Genomic DNA, 19,989 nt, shown 5'->3' on the forward strand with positions numbered 1-19,989 from the left:
CCACCCAATTCATGTTCCAAAAACTCTGCCAGATAATCTCTATGGAATGACATGCGATCCGAGTAACTGATTTTCCACACCTTGGCAACTGTTCACTACAAAACGACATAGATACCCCCAACTGTAGTTACGCGAGGATTCTCATACGCCAGGACGTGCATGTTATGAGCGTTCACAACCGCACGACTAAAGAGGCTTTCATCCGTAACCGGCACCCGACGACTGAACAGTGGATCAGCAGCATGGCGCTCGAGTAACCACTGACAGAATTTCTGATGTCTATGGTGGTCTACAGCTGTCAGCTCTTGTACCTTCTGCAGGAGAACTGGTTTGGATTGCTGTCTCCGAAGCAGGTGCCATACAGCTGATTGAGAGACACCTTCAGTGGCACTTATCTACATCTACATCTACATCTACATGATTACTCTGCAATTCACATTTAAGTGCTTGGCAGAGGGTTCATCGAACCATAATCATACTATCTCCCTACCATTCCACTCCCGAACAGCGCGTGGGAAAAACGAACACATAAACCTTTCTGTTCGAGCTCTGATTTCTCTTATTTTATTTTGATGATCATTCCTACCTATGTAGGTTGGGCTCAACAAAATAGTTTCGCATTCGGAAGAGAAAGTTGGTGACTGAAATTTCGTAAATAGATCTCGCCGCGACGAAAAACGTCTTTGCTTTAATGACTTCCATCCCAAGTCGCGTATCATATCTGCCACATTCTCTCCCCTATTACGCGGTAATACAAAACGAGCTGCCCTTTTTTGCACCCTTTCCATGTCCTCGGTCAAACCCACCTGGTAAGGATCCCACACCGCGCAGCAATATTCTAACAGAGGACGAACGAGTGTAGTGTAAGCCGTCTCTTTAGTGGACTTGTTGCATCTTCTAAGTGTCCTGCCAATGAAACGCAACCTTTGGCTCGCAGGTTCGAATCCTGCCTCGGGCATGGATGTGTGTGATGTCCTTAGGTTAGTTAGGTTTAAGTAGTTCTAAGTTCTAGGGGACTGATGACCTGAGCTGTTAAGTCCCATAGTGCTCAGAGCCATTTCAACCATTTTGAACTTTGGCTCGCCTTCCCCACAATATTATCTGTGGTGTCACCGCCAGACACCACACTTGCTAGGTGGTCGCTTTAAATCGGCCGCGGTCCATTAGTACATGTCGGACCCGCGTGTCGCCACTGTCAGTAATTGCAGACCGAGCGCCACCACACGGCAGGTCTTGAGAGACTTACTAGCACTCGCCCCAGTTGTACGACGACTTTGCTAGCGACTACACTGACGAAGTCTTTCTCTCATTTGCCGAGAGATAGTTAGACTAGCCTTCAGCTAAGTCCATGGCTTCGACCTAGCAAGGCGCCATTAACCATTTCTAGAGAGAGTCTCACTTGTATCATCAAGAATGCTGTATACAAATGATGGATTAAAGTTAAGTATTCCAGCAGCTACGTACTTTTCTTTATAGCATTCATTACGTATCCTGTTTCAGACCTAGCGCCACCTGCGTGAGTTGACGCGTGCATTTCGGCCTCCTCTTGCAACACAGTGTTGGCTCTTCTGCCAACACTACATTATCTATGTGGTCTTTCCAACTGAAGTTGTTCGTAATTTTTACACCCAGGTACTTAGTTGAATTGGCAGCCTTCAGAATTGTACTATTTATCGAGTAATCGAAATCCAACGGATTTATTTTGGAACTCATGTGGATCACCTCACACTTATCGTTATTTAGCGTCAGCTGCCACCTGCCACACCATATGCAATCTTTTCTAAATCGCTTTGCAACTGATACTGGTCTTCGGATGACCTTACTAGACGGTAAATTACAGCATCATCTGCGAACAACCTACGAGAACTGCTCAGATTGTCACCCAGGTCATTTATATAGATCAGGAACAGCAGAGGTCCCAGGACGCTTCCCTGGGGAACACCTGATATCACTTCAGTTTTACTCGATGATTTGCCGTCTATGACTACGAACTGCGACCTTCCTGACAGGAAATCACGAATCCAGTCGCACAACTGAGACGATACCCCATAGGCCCGTAGCTTGATTAGAAGTCGCTTGTGAGGAACGGTGTCAAAAGCTTTCCGGAAAACTAGAAATACGGAATCAACTTGAGATCCCCTGTCGATGCGGTGGGTACGTATGATCTGGATCTCCATCTACCAATTCGAGGACGTTCTCAACACCCACTCCATCCAAATGAGAACGATCTAACCGTGGCGCACCACGAATGCTACACCGGAATGAATGTCTGATGGTTTGGGACTATTTTGTTTGGAAACATTTCCATGTACTGTAGTCTTGCTGTTCGTGTATTGCGCAGTAAAGGATGTCCGTATCTGAGAATTCATCGACTGAGTGCGCCATCGCAACGTAAACGGTAGTCTATAAACTACCGACTGAATGAGTGTATGTAGTACGTCTCGTGGCGCTAAACTACAACAGCGCCATAGAGTATAACAGACGACACCGAAGTCAGGTAAAGAGAGGCATTTCATGCCAGAATCAAGTGAGCAGTGTAGAGAGGTGTATATAGAAAAATCAGTCGATATGCAGACGAACACGACACGCCGAAAGCCTGTACAGGCATATGATGTTACGCGTGTCTCAAATAGCATTACGCATCATAACTCGGAAATAAAGCAGTTTCAGACAGATCTCTATCTTAAGTTTTACTCTTATTTTGTTGCATACATTACACCCACAATGTGTGTACAGTTACTTCTGAATCACCCTGTGTTAACTGTGAACTAAAACATTTAAAAGTTATCCCTTTCTTTTCGGTATCCTGTAGTTCAAATTTACTTGTGTTCACCTTAATATAATTTATTTTTTTGTAACAAATAGTGAACTCAGAAATAATATTTAACTTAATTGATAAAACACGTAATTAAAGGTTGGTGGTGTACATTATAGTTCGTTAAAATAACGTTTTGAGATATCTAAATTTACGGATCCACTTTTTGGACAACAGTAATGATTCTGTAACACTCTCTATGAGTATGCTAGAAGCCTTGCATGTGACGATTCTCTCCATTCAGAACGATGTGTCGTGCTATTCTTACTGGGAACTCTTCAGTTCAATCATAAGGCAATGCTAGAAAATGCATGAAGCCCATGATGTAAGAAAATTAAAATACATTCGCACTTCTCATAACCGTTTCTTTGTGTTGCAGGATAATGACTGACAACTTCCTGGAGGCGATCAGACCGGACACCTTCGACTACACTCCAGGCATCAGAAGGCTGTGAGTAGCTAGCGCGTAACAAGCGCTGTTCTCAAACATTTTTTTATAATTGTACTCAGCTTTAATAAATTATTCGGTTCCAAAATTATCATAACATTCGAATAAATGTATTGAACCATCTTCTTGAGAGAAATCTGTTACCAACAGCTCACTTTCGTCGCCCCAAATTGCTTCTTTAATGAGATGGCAAAACGTTGTATAAGGGGCGTTTAAAAAGAAACGAGCCGGAAGCATAACTACAACAACTAAACAATAAAATTTTCTGTGGACTTTCAGTATGCAGATCATAAATTTATTCTATTGAAACTAAAGCGGTATTACCATTGCAAGGACAGAGTCATATTTTGACTACAGAAAACGAAGGGCCATCTTAGCAAATGTGATGATACAAGATTAAATTTAGAAAGAAGAAATATTAAATAGTGTGTGCTGCAAGGATCAGTGCTTGGCCTATAGCTGTTCTTGGCCAACACAAATTACTTACATGGGACGTTGTAGAATTCTTCAAAAATTGTAATGTTTGCTGATGACATAAGGATATCGATGATCGGCCCAAAGACACTTATAACAGACACAGTCAGGAGAATAACATACAGAATAGGCTTACAACAGTTTCACAGCTAACAGCTTGCGGTTCAGTCTTAGAAAAACTGACGTTATGCAGTTTCAACGAATTATAAATGACTTGTAGGCACCATAAATGAAAATCAGTCGAAATACACTCCATGTCTGAATTTAAAATGGATTATAAATTGAGACGGGACCAGCAAGGGGATAAGATGATCGAAAGGCTCGGTTCTGCTAGATTGCTTCCCAGAAATCCCTCTCCCAATCGCTCCGAAAATTTTCAAATGTGAGTGAATTTCTAAGGAACCAAACTGCTCAGGTCATCGGTCACTATACTTACACACTACGTAAACTAACTTATGCTAAGAACAACGCACGCACCCATGCCCGGGAGAGGACTCGAACCTCCGGCGGGAGGGGCCGCGCAGTCCATGACATGATGCTTAAACCGCACCGAGCGAGGTGGCGCAGTGGTTAGCACACTGGACTCGCATTCGGGAGGACGACGGTTCAATCCCGTCTCCAGCCATCCTGATTTAGGTTTTCCGTGATTTCCCTAAATCGTTTCAGGCAAATGCCGGAATGGTTCCTTTGAAAGGGCACGGCCGATTTCCTTCCCAATACTTCCCTAACCCGAGCTTGCGCTCCGTCTCTAATGACCTCGTTGTCGACGGGACGTTAAACACTAACCACCACCACCACCACCGCTTAAACCGCGCGGCGACTCCGAGCGGCTATGGTTCAAAATGGCTCTAAGCACTATGGGACTTAACATCTGAGGTCATCACTCCCATAGACTTAGAACTAGTTAAACCTAACTAACCTAAGGACATCACAAACACCCATGCGCGAGGTAGGATTCGAACCTGCGACAGTAGCAGCAGCGCGGTTCCGGACTGTAGCGCCTAGAACCGCTCGGCCACAGCGGCCGGCCGCGCGGCCGGCCGCGCGGCAATGCCTCCAAATGTTTTATTCTGTTCTCTATATCGGTTGAGCTGTTACATGTCATGCATATTACTCGATCGACGTTCCCGCAATCACTGACTCAGGTTGCAACCCTCTGCCGCGAGAGGGCTTTGAACTCTAATGACAGTGGCGGTGCAGCGTGATTATGTGTGGTGCGTGAGAAACTTCGAGCTGTAATCGATTTCTAATAGCTGGAAACGTGTCTCCAGTTGAAATCCATAGAAGACATCGACGTCAATAATATGCTACGTTACGTTGTTCGTGCTCACAATGAAGGCAACGGTGGTGCTAACATCAACGTGTGTCACAGAGCTCGAAGTTCAAAAAATGGTTCAAATGGCTCTGAGCACTATGGGACTTAACATCTGAGGTCATCAGTCCCCTAGAACTTAGAACTACTTAAACCTAACTAACCTAAGGACACCACAAACATCCATGCCCGAGGCAGGATTCGAACCTGCGACCGTAGCAGTCCCGCGGTTCCGGACTGAGGAGCTCGAAGTGGACGACTGCTTACGGCAACAGAAGAGACTCATCGGATTCGGGTTGTTGAACTCATCACAGAAAATCTTCGGATAACACGCTTACAGCTCCCAAGTAAGTGCGGCATACTACGAGAGCGTGTGCGGACCATCATTGGAGAAATAGAGAGAACTGTGCGCGTGGCAGGTGCCTTTAATGCTCACCACTGTCATGAAACAGAGGAGATTCGACATCTGCGTTTTGAACGCGAGGGTGATAAATTCCTTAACGTCATTGTGACAGGAGGGTTTGCATTTGACCTTATAGGGCAAGAGATCATCAGCAGAGTTCCTCTGGAAAGGGCCAGACGCCAGAAAGGTTCAAGACTATGCCATCTTCAGGCAAAGTCATGTTCACGGTTTTCTATGATTTTCCAGATGTACATTTGAAGTTCATGCCTACAGCCACAACCATAAACTCTGCAATGTACTGTGGGACCCTCCTAAAACTGAAAGGACGAATTTGAAGAGTTCGTCTACGCATGCTCCACGCTCCCCTTCAGGGTGACAATGACAGAACATACACGACAGTTGCGACATCTGTAACAGTCCGAGGCCGTTGGTCCACTGTCATAGATCATCGTCCGTACAGTGCCGACTTGGCCCCATCTGGTTTTCATCTGTTTACAAAACTTAGAGTGCACCATCAAGGACTTCACTTTGATAGTGATGAAGCTGCGGAAGCAGAAGTGAGGTTCCGTCAATGAACTCAAACGTTCTACAGTGACACTATCAACAAAGTAGTCTGTCTTTGGGAGGAATGGATTTGTCTTCATGTTGACTATGTTGAGAAATAAATATGTAGACATGATCAATAAAGACTTAGAATGCTAACAGCATGTGCCTTATTTTAAAAAAATTGTTTCAAATGGCTCTAAGCACTATGGGACTTAACATCTGAGGTCATCATTCCCCTAGACTTAGAAATACGTAAACCTAACTAACCTAGGGACGTCACACACATCCATGCCGAGGCAGGATTCGAACCTGCGACGTAGAAGCCGCGTGGTTCCGGACTGAAGCGCCTAGAACCGCTCGACCACAGCGGCAAGCTCTTATTTAAAAAGCTTTAAAAGATTTCACATAAAAAATTCGGAGGCAATACGTTTCAGCCCGCCCGCGTGCTTTTGCTCTCTTCAATGGCATTAGACCTCTGGGTCACTGCGACTAAGGTGAAAAAATTATTTATTGAACCTAAGCCTACAATAAGAATAACAGAAGCCTGCAATAAGAATATCGTGTACAGTCGATAACCTCAGTAATGTAAGTAAAAATAATTTCCTTATAGACTGTGCATCTCTTTCTGGGATTCAGAGTGTAATAGGACTTCCTGGTGAAAATATCTGTAACCAATGTTTCAAATGGCTCTGAGCACTATGCGACCTAACTTCTGAGGTCATCAGTCGCCTACAACTTAGAACTAATTAAACCTAACCTAAGGACGTCACACACATCCATGCCCGAGGCAGGATTCGAACCTGCGACCGTAGCGGTCGCTCGGCTCCAAACTGTAGCGCCTAGAACCGCACGGCCAATCCGGTCGGCTGTCTGTAACAGGTTGCGTTTGAATATCAAGCAAGGAAAAAAAATCCCCAAATTTTTGAAACAGACTTTAGGAAGTCATCAACGATTCCTTCCACAATTTATCAGAATACTTGGACTCGGGAATATAAATGCCACGTAACCCTAATATTGCTACTAAACAGTTACTGACTTTGCCAGTACAGAGACAGCTGATTGCGATCTGTGTAAAGTCACATACTCACATCTACATGACTGCTCTACAGTTTAAGTATAAATTATTTGGTAGTAGCTCATGGGACGGCTTTCAGTTTCTCGAACTTTCCACTTTCGAATAACACTAGGGAAAAATGAACACCTAAAGCTTTGCATACGTGCTCTGATTTCTCTTATTTTATTACTTGTAAATGCCAGTGAACAAAATATATTGACATTCGGAGGAAAAATTTGGTAATAGAAATTTCGCGGAAAGATCTCGTCGCAACGAAAAATGCTTTTGTTTCAATGATACTCGCCCAAATTACCTTATCATATCCGTGAGACTTGGTCCCTTATTTTGCGATAGTACAAAACGAGGTGCCCTTCTGTGAACTTTTTCGATGTCCTCCGTCAATGCTGTGTGTTATCGACCCCATACTGTGCAGCAGTACTCCAGAAGAGGACTGAGAAGTGTAGTGTAGGCACTGTCTTTCGTAGATTTGTTGCATCTTCTAAGTCTCCTGCCAGTAAAAAGCTATTTTAGGCTCATCTTCCCCGCAACATTTCCTACTTGATGGGTCCAATTTAAGATATTCGGAATTGTAATCCCTAACTATTTAGTTGAATCGACAACCTTCAAATTTATGTGATACGTCGTCCAATTGAAATTTTATGAATATTTTTAGTACTCATGTGGAGAACCTCACAATTGTTTGTTGTTTAGACTCAACAGTCACTTCCCGCACAACGCTGGTATCGTGTCTAAATAATTTTATAATTTGTACTGAACTTCTGATGATCGTAATAGACAGTAAAGAACAGTACCATCTGAAAGCCACCTAAGAGCACTGCTCAGGATATCTTCTAAATCTTTTATGTACATGAAGAAGAGCCGAGGGCCTACAACAGTTCCCTGGGGAACCCAAGATATTGCTTCGGTTTCACTAGATGCTTTTGTTTAACGTATTCGCCAAAAATAGGAACTGAGTAGCATAATAGGAAGAGCAGTGGGTTTTTCAAAGTAGGTCTTTCTCTCGTAACATTCATTTATAAATTAATCCAGAAATATCTATACTTTGGATAGCTAACAATGAATCTGTAAAACTGTCGTGTCTGCCTGTTTCTATGTTTAAACCGCTTCTCCATAACTACTAGAATTTTCGTGAGTGTTTCGCAGGTTGCTTGAACAAAGTTCGAGGCACCGTTTAAGCTATAGTTCATCAAAATCGGATGGTGAAAAAAAATTATAGCATCATTTAAATATTTACTAAAACCGTCTTGTCTGTCTGTTTGAACACGCTAATCTTCAAAACAACGGGTTTTCGTAGATAACTTGAGTATACCTTGGGTCACTGTACGGGTTTTATTTAATCAAAATCTGATCAGAAAAGAAAAAGATATCGTGATTTAAAGTTTTCGCGTCTGTATGTCTGCTTGAACACGCTGATCTCTTTCATGGGATTTTCACACGTAACTTGAACGTCGCTTTGGGCAACGTATGAGTTTTATTTCATCAAAATCGGATAACGGAAAAAAGGATATCGTAATTGCATATTTTATACACACTCATAAATAAATGTGAAAGTAACTGTCTGTTACGTTTTGACGGGTACCTGGTGAGCCGATTTCGATGATATTTTGTTTGGAGATAACTTTAACCAAGAAGAACAACACAAATCGCTTTATCAAGTACGTAGTACAAGATATTTATTGATTGAATTAGGGAGAAATATTTCCTCTTTGAAAAAGCTATTTATTCTTTGACTTTCGATATTTATCGTATTCGTGAAAGAACTTCTGTTGGTTGATGTGTACTAAGTGACACGATTCAAAGTAATGAATACAATGCTTAAACAATCTTCAGTGTATCGAATCCATACTTCCATACAATTTGCTGCATAATGCACGCATTGTATGATGCATACCTACAGGGTGGCGCACGAAATGTGTTACCATTTTGTTTTTGAATATAAACTTTATTGTCAACACAATCTGAAAGGAACATATACTACAATGAAGAACTGTCCATGGAGATTTGTTCTAGCTCAACACATGCTCAATATGTCCGCCATTTCGTTTCCTAACTTCCTTCAAACGAACACTGAAGTTAATGATTACCCTACGGCACATGTCTTCCGTAATTTCACTGCAAGCTTGAAGAATAAGTCTTCTGAGCTCCATTAAATCACGTGGACGTTTCGGGAAAATTTTTTCCTGTAGGTACCCTCAAAGAAAAAAGTCACATGGATTGAGGTCTGGACTATTGGGGGGCCAATTTTGTCAGTCATTGAAGCGACCTGGGAACCTGAGTGAAATGATCCGCATGTCGAAATGCTCGTGTAAAAACTCCAACACAGTGTTTGCAGTATGTGGCCTTGCTCCATCTTGCATGAACCACTGTGTGTTGAAGGGCAAGGCAGTAGCAAGAAGCTGTAGAATGAAGCTATTGCGAAGCATGCTCAAATAACGCTCGCTGTTCACAGTTTCTTCAAAGAGAAAGGGTCCAATAAGTCCGCGACTGGAAATTGCTGCCCACGCTGTAATCCTCGGAGCACAATGTTGTCGTTCATGAAGCACTTGTGGGTTTTCAGTGGCCCAAAAGCGTACATTTTGTTTGTTAACTATACCATCTCAATGAAAATGTGCCTCGTCTGAAAACCAGACATTCTTCCCTATTCTCCGCCCACTGAGCAAACAGTAGTCTCTGCTGCTTGTGTTCTTCAGTGAGCTTCTGTGCACAGGTCATCTTGTATGGGTACATATGGAGGTCACTTTTAAGAATGCGTTGAACGGAGCGTCTGGATATTCCCAGTTGCACTGCTGCGTTTCTACACTATTTCCTGGGATATCTCTGTACAGCAACTCGTACCGCTTCAGTATTCTCCGGCGAACCAACAGGCTTAGGCCGAGGTCGCTTCGCTTCCAACACTGTTCCTTCCTGCATAAATTTATCGTGCAACCTGTGGATGGTCTTCTTGCAAGGTACCCACGTGTGTTAAACCGTTGTCTAAAACGCCTCTGAGTCACAACAAGGCTTTTCGTTTCATGAAAAAGTAACACAATTGCCGATCGTCGCTGTGTCGTCAGTCTTCCATTGTCAGCCATTGCTGCTTACTAGTCTCCTAGCGGCAGTATCGTGAATTACACGACATTTCGTAACTCATTTGTTTTTGCAAGCTCTGCTGGTACTGCTGCAGAGATCCCAGCGGGATATCTAATGTGCGTCGTAAATTGTGAAAGAAACAGTTGGTAACACATTTCGTGCGCCTCCCTTATTACAATAGCAATATACATAGATGCGTGTTGCTGCCCATGCCCAAGTGTACACAGCACTTGGCAGAGATGCTGCACATGATGACGCATCGTGCGTTGGGACAGCATGGGTGGGGCAAGAGTGGGGCGTGAATCGTGAGCTATGTTTACCCAAACAGGCAGACAGGTGATGACAACTGACGTTGTTACATTACTCATCATAACAAAAGTGCGGACATGCAAGCACAGCTACAGACAACAGCTAGTTTACAGTATTTACTAGTTTGAGTAATTTAGCATTGGTCTTAATTTGTTGTTAGCGTACTTTACAGAAGAATCCATCAATGACTGTTTCTGCCTGCTAAAATATAACTGGATTAGTTTCACATTCCTGATGGGATGTACAGAACATGTGTCAACGAATGAATGAATCTGGAGATAACCAATGCTTATTTGAAATCGTATTCTGTGATTGCATCTAAACCTAAAAAAGCGTATAATAAGCCAGTTAGCTTACTGTAGAGGCAAAATGTCTTTTTTCCTTCAGTTATTGCTTACTTTTAATGTGTATATGGTTTTCTTAGTACTGTGTTTATTCCATTCTGCATATACTGCCGTGAATTAAAGTGTCATATGGCCAATTTTACAGTTTATTTGTTACACTAGCTGCTACCAAGCATTCCCTGTAGCAGTGTCAGGCTGCTCCGTTCCTTGGGTTGCTACAGGACTCCATTCCCCTCAGAAGCATGTTTCCATCAGCTAATGAAAATTTCACGTCTCACTACATTTCCAGACACACAGAAAAAATAGCACAAGCGTTAATGACTCATCTTTAGCGCACCCTAAAGACAAAAATCATCATCACGAAGTTGCACATGCACATCAGTCCATTATGTTTTCAGTTAGCGTGTTCATTGTTCCAGCTTCTAGTCACGTAGTTTGCCGCACGATGCCTCACGACACACATTTGCCCTATGAGATCAGATAGCTATACAACCGCTTGACCATATGAATTATGTGCTGCCCTATAGACTCCTACACGAAATGTTAATGTTATTCCACAGTCAGCCATAAATAACCGGCGATATTCCCTTCCGTTCGCCTCTTCACGAGAGCCGTTTATCACTTTCGCGCTGGGAATTAAAATCCGTGCAGCGGTAATTAGTTCTGGAGTCGGCCACCTGCTCCCCCTTCGCTTGCCTCGCAGTAATGACGTCACTTTATTACCGTCCCTCATCGTGCTACACGTACGCGGTTAAACTGCGGACACATTTCTTCTTACACCGATGGTATAGGCTATTAATTGAATTTAATTTTACACCGACCCTGCACCTTTAACAGCCAGGCGGCAGAATTGCACAGAGAATTGAAATTTCTGGATCTTTAATGTTCTCTTCGAGGTACTTCGAATATTTCGGGTAGCACCATTACTGTGACTACGATTTCTGCTATCGCGAGACAGAATTTTGTTACTTTCTGTCACTGATTCCATTACGTAACATACACTGGTGTTGCTACGTTATTTAAACCAGTGCACTCATGTTCGAAAGGTATGATATTCAGATCAATTCCCGGTCACCAGGATATGCTGCCAACAATCGACTGCCAGGAACAAGTCACTATTTAAGTTATCCGATTCATTTTATCATACTTTACCAGTGTCGGGTGTTCTTACATTTACCAAGGGAAATGCAGATTTAGTTTATTATAGAAAACAAATAGCATTTCTCACGTTCTCGACACTTCCGATTTCAACACGAAGCATTTTAAATCAAGTCTGCATGACTTTTATGTGTGACACTATGGCAGAGTAACAAGTATCTGTAAGAAATTGGAAATTATAGTCGATTTCTTACAGTACCTACTAGCGCAAGAGTATCAATAGAAAGTGTTCATTTTATGTGCTGTAGTATCTCACTGTCATTCAGTAACGTTACAGATTTACCTGCATTACGATCCATCGATGCATTATAACTTTCGTTTAACGGGGTGTGGCAAATACTAACCTTCAACAACTGTTACATCGTTTCGATATACAATTTCATACGGGCGACAGCAAATACAATAAAATTTATATCAGCTATGATGAAGCATTTAATACATACGTAGAACAATTCATTGTTCGTGTTCCATCAGTGCTGATTTAAATATCCTAATTTGTTAAAAAATAGATTGGGGCATGCAACAAGCATTATTATTAAGATGAACTATTACTTCAAAATCTTCTAGCATGCCAGAATGATTTACGCATATGATCACGCCGTTACTGCTCAGAGAAAAGACTTTGAAAGAATTGAGCGAAAGCTGTCAAAATCCCTAGACTTACTGTCCACCTGCTGCAAAAGGAATCAGCTGAAGCCAAATCCTTCTCAAACGCAGGCGTGTGTATTCCACCTGAAGAACAAGGAGGCTACTAGAAGCCTGCAAATTATCTGTAGAGTAACTCTGCTGGAACACTGCACAGTCCCTCAATACCCTGGGGTTTCTTTGGATCGAGCGCTGATCTCTAAGAAACGTTGCAAACATACCAAGCAGAAAGTGGGTGCATGAAATAATGTGGTACGGAAGATCGCAGAAACAACTTGGGGGTCGCAGCCAGGGACAGAAAAAAACATCCGCACTAGCCTTGTGATATAATGTGGGAAAATATGGTCCGCAGCTCGTGGTCGTGCGGTAGCGTTCTCGCTTCCCACGCCCGGGTTCCCGGGTTCGATTCCCGGCAGGGTCAGGGATTTTATCTGCCTCTTGATGACTGGGTGTTGTGTGATGTTCTTAGGTTAGTTAGGTTTCAGTAGTTCTAAGTTCTAGGGACCTGATGACTATAGATGTTACGTCCCATAGTGCTCAGAGCCATTTGAACCATTTTTTTTTGGGGGGGGGGGGGTGAGAATATGCCTGCCCTGTGTGGTATCAGATTTGCCACTCTAACATTGTGGATGTGCACTATTGGCCATTAAAATTGCTACACCACGAAGATGACGTGCTACAGACGCGAAATTTAACCGACAGGAAGAAGATGCTGTGATAAGCAAATGATTAGCTTTTCAGAGGTTGGCGCCGGTGGCGACATCTACAACGTGCTGACATGAGGAAAGTTTCCAACTGATTTCTCATACACAAACAGCAGTTGACCGGCGTTGCCTGGTGAAACGTTGTTGTGATGCCTCGTGTAAGGAGGAGAAATGCGTACCATCACGTTTCCGACTTTGATAGAGGTCGGATTGTAGCCTGTCGCAATTGCGGTTTATCGTATCACGACATTGCTGCTACGCGTTGGTTGAGATCCAATGACTGTTAGCAGAATATGGAATCGGTGGGTTCACGAGGTTAATACGGAACGCCATGTTGGATCCCAACGGCCTCGTATCACTAACAGTCGAGATGACAGGTATCTTATCCGCATGGCAGTAACGGATCGTGCAGTCACGTCTCGATCCCTGAGTCAACAGTTGGGGGCGTTAACAAGACAACATCCATCTGCAAGAACATTTCGACGACGTTTGCAGCAGCATGGACTATCAGCTCGGAGACCATGGCTGCGGTTACCCTTGAGGCTGCATCACAGACAGGAGCACCTGCGACGGTGTACTCAACGACGAACATGGGTGCACGAATGGCAAAACGTCATTTTTTCCGATTAATCTAGGTTATTTTTACAGCATCATGATGGTCGCATCCGTGTTTGGCGACATCGCGGTGAACGCACACTGGAAGCGTGTATTCGTCATCGCCATATTGGCGTACCACCCGTCGTGATGGTATGGGGTGCCATTGGTTACTCGTCTCGGTCACCTCTTGTTCGCATTGACGGCACTCTGAACAGTGTGCGTTACATTTCAGATGTGTTATGACGCGTAGCTCTACCCTTCATTCGATCCCTGCGAAACCCTACATTTCAGCAAGATAATGCACGAGCGCATGTTGCAGGTCATGTACGGGCCTTTCTGGATACAGAAAATGTTCGACTGCTGCCCTGGCCAGCACATTCTCCAGATTTCTCACCAATTGAAAACGTCTGGTCAATGGTGGCCGAGCAACTGGCTCGTCACAATACGCCAGTCACTAGTCTTGATGAACTGTGGTATCGTGTTGAAGCTGCATGGGCAGCTGTACCTGTACACGCCATCCAAGCTCAGTTTGAGTCAATGGCCAGGCTTATCACGGCCGTTATTACGACCAGAGGTGGTTGTCCTGGGAACGGATTTCTCAGGTTCAAATGGTTCAAATGGCTCTGAGTACTATGGGACTTAACTTCTGAGGTCATCAGTCCCCTAGAACTTAGAACTACTTAAACCTAACCAACCTAAGGACATCACACCCATCCATGCCCGAGGCAGGATTCGAACCTGCGACCGTAGCGGTCGCGCGGTTCCAGACTGTAGCGCCTAGAACCGCTCGGCCACCGATTTCTCGGGATCTATGCACCCAAATTGCGGGAAAATGTAATGACATGTCAGTTCTAGTATAATGTATTCGTCCAATGAATACCCGTTATCATCTGCACTTCTTGTTGGTGTAGCAATTTTAATGGCCAGTAGTGTAGCTCTTAATGATTCATGTCGGATCGTCACAGGCCGTCTCCGCCCCACACTTATGGAGGACCTGTGCTGCCTTGCTGTAACAGCACCCTCCAGACATACGAAGGCTTTCGGGGGTCAAGCCACAACATCTGCAGCTCACCTCATTTTCGTTCACAACCCAAGACATAAGTCATGAGGGCTTCCTGCGAATAGCCGAAGCGCTTATAGAACCACTCAAGCAAGCAACATTCAAGAGTAGCGCATCAGGAGATAGCACGTCAAAGACTGGCTGGTACCAGACCAGAGAATGCATTCTGGCCGCACAGAAGACCACGTCTCTTGCAAGATACTCAGCCGACTTCAAAGTGGTGTGACGAGGTGCAGATCCAACTTATACAGAGGAGTCAACGCTGTGTGAGTGTGGCGGTAAACAGACTACAGACCAACTCTGCGATGCAGTCTGCGCCCAGCTACATCACAAAATGCCGATAGACAGTTCAGTTTAGAATTCCGATGTCAGATTCCGATCACAATAGTATATACCATTGTCAGATTATGTTTTCCCCTAATTTACAAACTAGGGTTTAGAGGAAAAGCCGTTTAAAGCTCTTTTGTACGTTCTCTGTAGTTAAGTTAAACATACATCTAGCCATCGATCGCTGGACCACACAGGAATTCTCCCAGATCCAAAATGAAGTTCTCCTCCATCTTCCCCGTGGCCGTGTGGTTCTGCGGATCACTTTGGCAGCTTCTGTCATCTGCTGCTCTGCTCGCACCATACGCTTTTCTGCAAAAGTAACGGGCTGGTCAGATCTTAAGTTTGAGCACATTGGTAATTTTCGCAGTAAGTTACAGCTGCAAAATAGTAACACGATTTCTTTACAGACGAATGGAAAAACTGGTAGAAGCCGAACTCGGGGATGAACAGTTTGGATTCCGTAGAAATATTCGAACACGTGAGGCAATAGTGACCTTACGACTTATCTTAGAAGAAAGATTAAGGAAAGGCAAACCTACGTTTCTAGCATTTGTAGACTTAGAGAAAGATTTTGACAATGTTGACTGGAATACTCTCTTTCAAATTCTAAAGGTGGCAGGGGTAAAATACAGGGAGCGAAAGGCTATTTACAATTTGTACAGAAACCAGATGGCAGGTATAAGAGTCGAGAGACATGAAAGGGAAGCAGTGGTTGGGAAGGGAATGAGACAGGGTTGTAGCCTCTCCCTATGTTATTAAATCTGTAAATTAAGCAAGCAGTAAAGGAAACAAAAGAAAAATTCGGAATAGGTATTAAAATCCATGGAGAAAAAATATAAACGTTGAGGTTCGCCGATGACATTGTAATTCTGTCAGAGACATCAAAGGACTTGGGAGAGCAGCTGAATGGAATGGATAGTGTCTTGAAAGGAGGATATAAGATGAACATCAACAAAAGCAAAACGAGGATAATGGAATGTGGTCGAATTAAGTCGGGTGATACTGAGGGAATTAGATTAGGAAACGAGACACTTAAAGTAGTAAAGGAGTTTTGCTATTTGGGGAGCAAAATAACTGATGATGGTCGAAGTAGAGAGGATATAAAATGTAGACTGGCAATGGGAAGGAAAGCGTTTCTGAAGAAGAGAAATTTGTTAACATCGAGTATAGATTTAAGTGTCACTAAGTCGTTTCTGAAAGTATTTGTATGGAGTGTAGCCATGTATGGAAGTGAAACGTGGACGATAAATAGTTTGGACAAGAAGAGAATAGAAGCTTTCGAAATGCGGTGCTACAGAAGAATGCTGAGGATTAGATGGGTAGATCACATAACTAATAAGGAGGTACTAAATAGAACTGGAGAGAAGAGGAGTTGGTGGCACAACATGACAAGAAGAACGGGCCGGTTGGTAGGACATGTTCTGAGGCATCAAGGGCTCACAAATTTAGCACTGGAGGGCAGCGTGGAGGGTAAAAATCGTAGAGGGAGACCAAGAGATGAATACGCTAAGCAGATTCAGAAGGATGTAGGTTACAGTAAGTACTGGGAGGTGAAGAGGCTTGCACAGAATAGGATAGCATGGAGAGCTGCATCAAACCAGTCTCAGGACTGAAGACCACAACGACAACAACTGTTACCTCATAATTCAAATTACATACTGCCACACTGGCAGCGACATCAACTATGTTGTTCCCACGGTTAATGGTTTTCAGAGACAGTTTTCCAGAAAATGTCTTCTAATTCGATAATAGAGTTTCTGGCGAACTTGCGATGAACTCTAAAATATACTAAACGTCCCAGAGAACGTTTTAAGCCGAAAAACCGAATTTTTGAACATTACAAAGCGGGCTGCCTTTTTAAAGCGCCAATTCTGGGACGGGGAAATGCGCCGACCCCGTACGGAATTCGCCCGGTGGGTTAACAACGAGTATCGGTCTCGTGGACAGCCTGTATTTGGTTTTGAGGCGGTTCCCCCAATACCACTACGTGAATACCGGACCGGTATCCAATTCCGTCCTGTTACACGATTCGCGAACATTTAGAAAATTTTCGCACACTTTCCCATGAATAACCCTGCAGGCAAACAGTTGGGACGCACACTCACCGTCCTATCGTGTAATCGGGGCTCAGTTCGAAACACGACTCATCACTGAAGACGATTTTACTCCAGTCAATGGAATTACACGCCGAAGAAGTGTCTAGAGACTAAATATCTTCAACATTTCGCGGCCCTGTCAGCAACTGTGTAAATATTAATTTTAATTTAAATAATTAACAGCCTCAGTTGCACTGCCTAGAATTTACCTAGGTTTCAGTCGGGATAACCCAACCTCCTTCAGAATATCAGTAACTACCGTCTTTCTATAGTGGACATAGTCAAGCTAAAACTACATATCCATAAATTACCGTCAGGCAATAAAACGTACCTGGAACTGCCTCGGCCCCACTTCGCGAACGCGATGCGGCAGCCACGAGTGCTGTACTGGAACTGACCGAAGCGTCATGAGGCCCGCCTAGGCGGACACAGTACCTTGCGCTTCCGCATAAACTGTATGATATTTACTTGTTGGGACAAGACGCTAACTAAACTCCTGACCTTGAATTTACTAGTAAAGTGAAATAAAAGGTATAGCTGAGGAAAAGGGCGTATATGTTAACCTGTGCAGAACGTAATTAGATCGAGTGTCTTAACATTTATGAAGTATTCATTGGTCATGATATCAGGAAGACATGTGCTTAGAAGGTATGGTCTATCTAGCAAACGTTTTGTGCTTAAGCACAACGTTTAATCACCTAAGAAGAACTTAGGAGTGGGAATAATAATACAAAAAAGACAACATCGTCATTATTACGACTAGGTCCAGAAGTTTCTAAGACGTAATTGTTAAGCACTTGCTTAGCTATGGTCATAACGCCTAAATATCTTATTGACTTAGCACACAAATGATGATGACTGAACTTAGAAACAAGTCTAAATCTAAAATGTAACATCCGGCAATACTGGCCATATAAAATAGACGGTCATTATTCAAAATTAGTATATTTGACCTGAAATGGTCTAGCATCAAGTCAAAAACTAATCCCGGGTTCCCGGGTTCGATTCCCGGCGGGGTCAGGGATTTTCTCTGCCTCGTGATGACTGGGTGTCGTGTGATGTCCTTAGGTTAGTTAGGTTTAAGTAGTTCTAAGTTCTAGGGGACTGATGACCATAGATGTTAAGTCCCATAGTGCTCAGTGCCATTTGAACCATTTTTTTCAAAAACTAATGCACGTGCCTGATTGAGCTTCTTGAAGAATTTATGGTTAGGAGTTTAGTGTTTTCTGCAGCTCATAACCATAAAATCGCCAAGAAGCTACAATCGTACAGTTTATACGCAGGCGGGCCTCATGACGCTACGGTCAGTTCCAGTACAGCACTCGTGACTGCTGCATCGCGTTCGCGAGGTTCGCCGAGGCAGTTCCAGATACGTTTTACAGCCGGACGGTAATTTATGGATATGTAGTTTTAACTTGACGATGTCCACTATGGAAAGACGGTAGTTACTTATTCTGAAGAAGGTTGGGTTATCCCGACTCAAACCTAGGCAAATTCTAGGCGAACAGTGCAACTGAGGCTGTTAATTATTAAAATCAAAATTAATGTCTGGAGACTCCCCGTTCGGCGATAGGATACCAACCTGATTGTCACCCGCCGTACAGCCCGGCAACAAGGAGTATTGGTCTGAAGTCCATTTGTTTTCATAGCAGAACTCCTTTGTTTGTCATCTGCAGCACCAAATGTTCAAATGTGTGTGAAATCTTATGGGAACTAACTGCTAAGGTCATCTGTCCCTAAGCTTACACACTACTTAACCTAAATATCCTAAGAACAAACACACACACCCATGCCCGAAGGAGCACTCGAACCTCCTCCGGCACCAGCCGCACACTCCATGAATGCAGGGCTAGACCGCTCTGCTAATCCCGCGCGGCTCTGCAGCAGCCTTACAGCACAGCGGTACGCCGTCGATATTCTACTCCCTGTTTTGTTGCCCGCCATGCAAACCATTCTGAGCTTACATTTCATCAGGATAAAGCCGCCCGGACACGGCAAGAGCTACTACTGCTTGTCTTCGAGCTCATCAAACCCTACTTTAGTCAGAAAGGTAGTCGAATTAAGAACGTTTCGAGAATTATTGGCAGGAACCTCCAACCTGCTCGGGATTTAGACGATATAACGCGCCAATCTGACATAATTTGACACGACATCCTTCAGGAGGACATCTAACAAATCTATCAGTCAATGCCAAGACGAACAACTGCTTGTATAAAGGCCAAACGTGGAAGCTCTTTCTGATGAATAAATCATCCAATTTTTCTGAAATTATGATCAATTGTTTACCTTTATATGTACCGGGTGATCAAACACTCAGCATAGATTTGAAAACTGAACAAATCACGGAATAATGTACATAGAGAGGTACAAATTGACACACATGCTTGGAATGACATGTGGTTTTTTTAGAACCAAAAAAATACAAAAGTTCAAAAAATGTCCGACAGATGGCGCTTCATCTGATCAGAATAGTAATAATTAGCATAACAAAGTAAGACAAATCAAAGATGATGTTCTTTACAGGAAATGCTCAATATGTCCACCATCATTCCTCAAAAATAGCTGTAGTCGAGGAATAAGGTTGTGAACAGCACTGTAAAGCAT

The 19,989-nt window shown here is 43.4% G+C and overlaps 1 protein-coding gene across 1 annotated transcript in view; it reads left to right on the forward strand.

Annotated features, from left to right (window-relative positions):
- LOC126095461 (leucine-rich repeat-containing G-protein coupled receptor 5-like) overlaps window positions 1-19,989 on the forward strand; it is a 1,115,085-nt gene that overhangs the window by 380,293 nt on the left and 714,803 nt on the right. The window contains exon 4 of the mRNA XM_049910253.1: window positions 3,195-3,266. Within this exon, the coding sequence (XP_049766210.1) occupies window positions 3,195-3,266 (72 nt within the window). The remainder of the gene's footprint in view (window positions 1-3,194; window positions 3,267-19,989) is intronic.

This window comes from Schistocerca cancellata, chromosome 8 (genome assembly GCF_023864275.1).
Source record: "Schistocerca cancellata isolate TAMUIC-IGC-003103 chromosome 8, iqSchCanc2.1, whole genome shotgun sequence".
NCBI classification, from domain to species: Eukaryota; Metazoa; Arthropoda; class Insecta; order Orthoptera; family Acrididae; genus Schistocerca; species Schistocerca cancellata.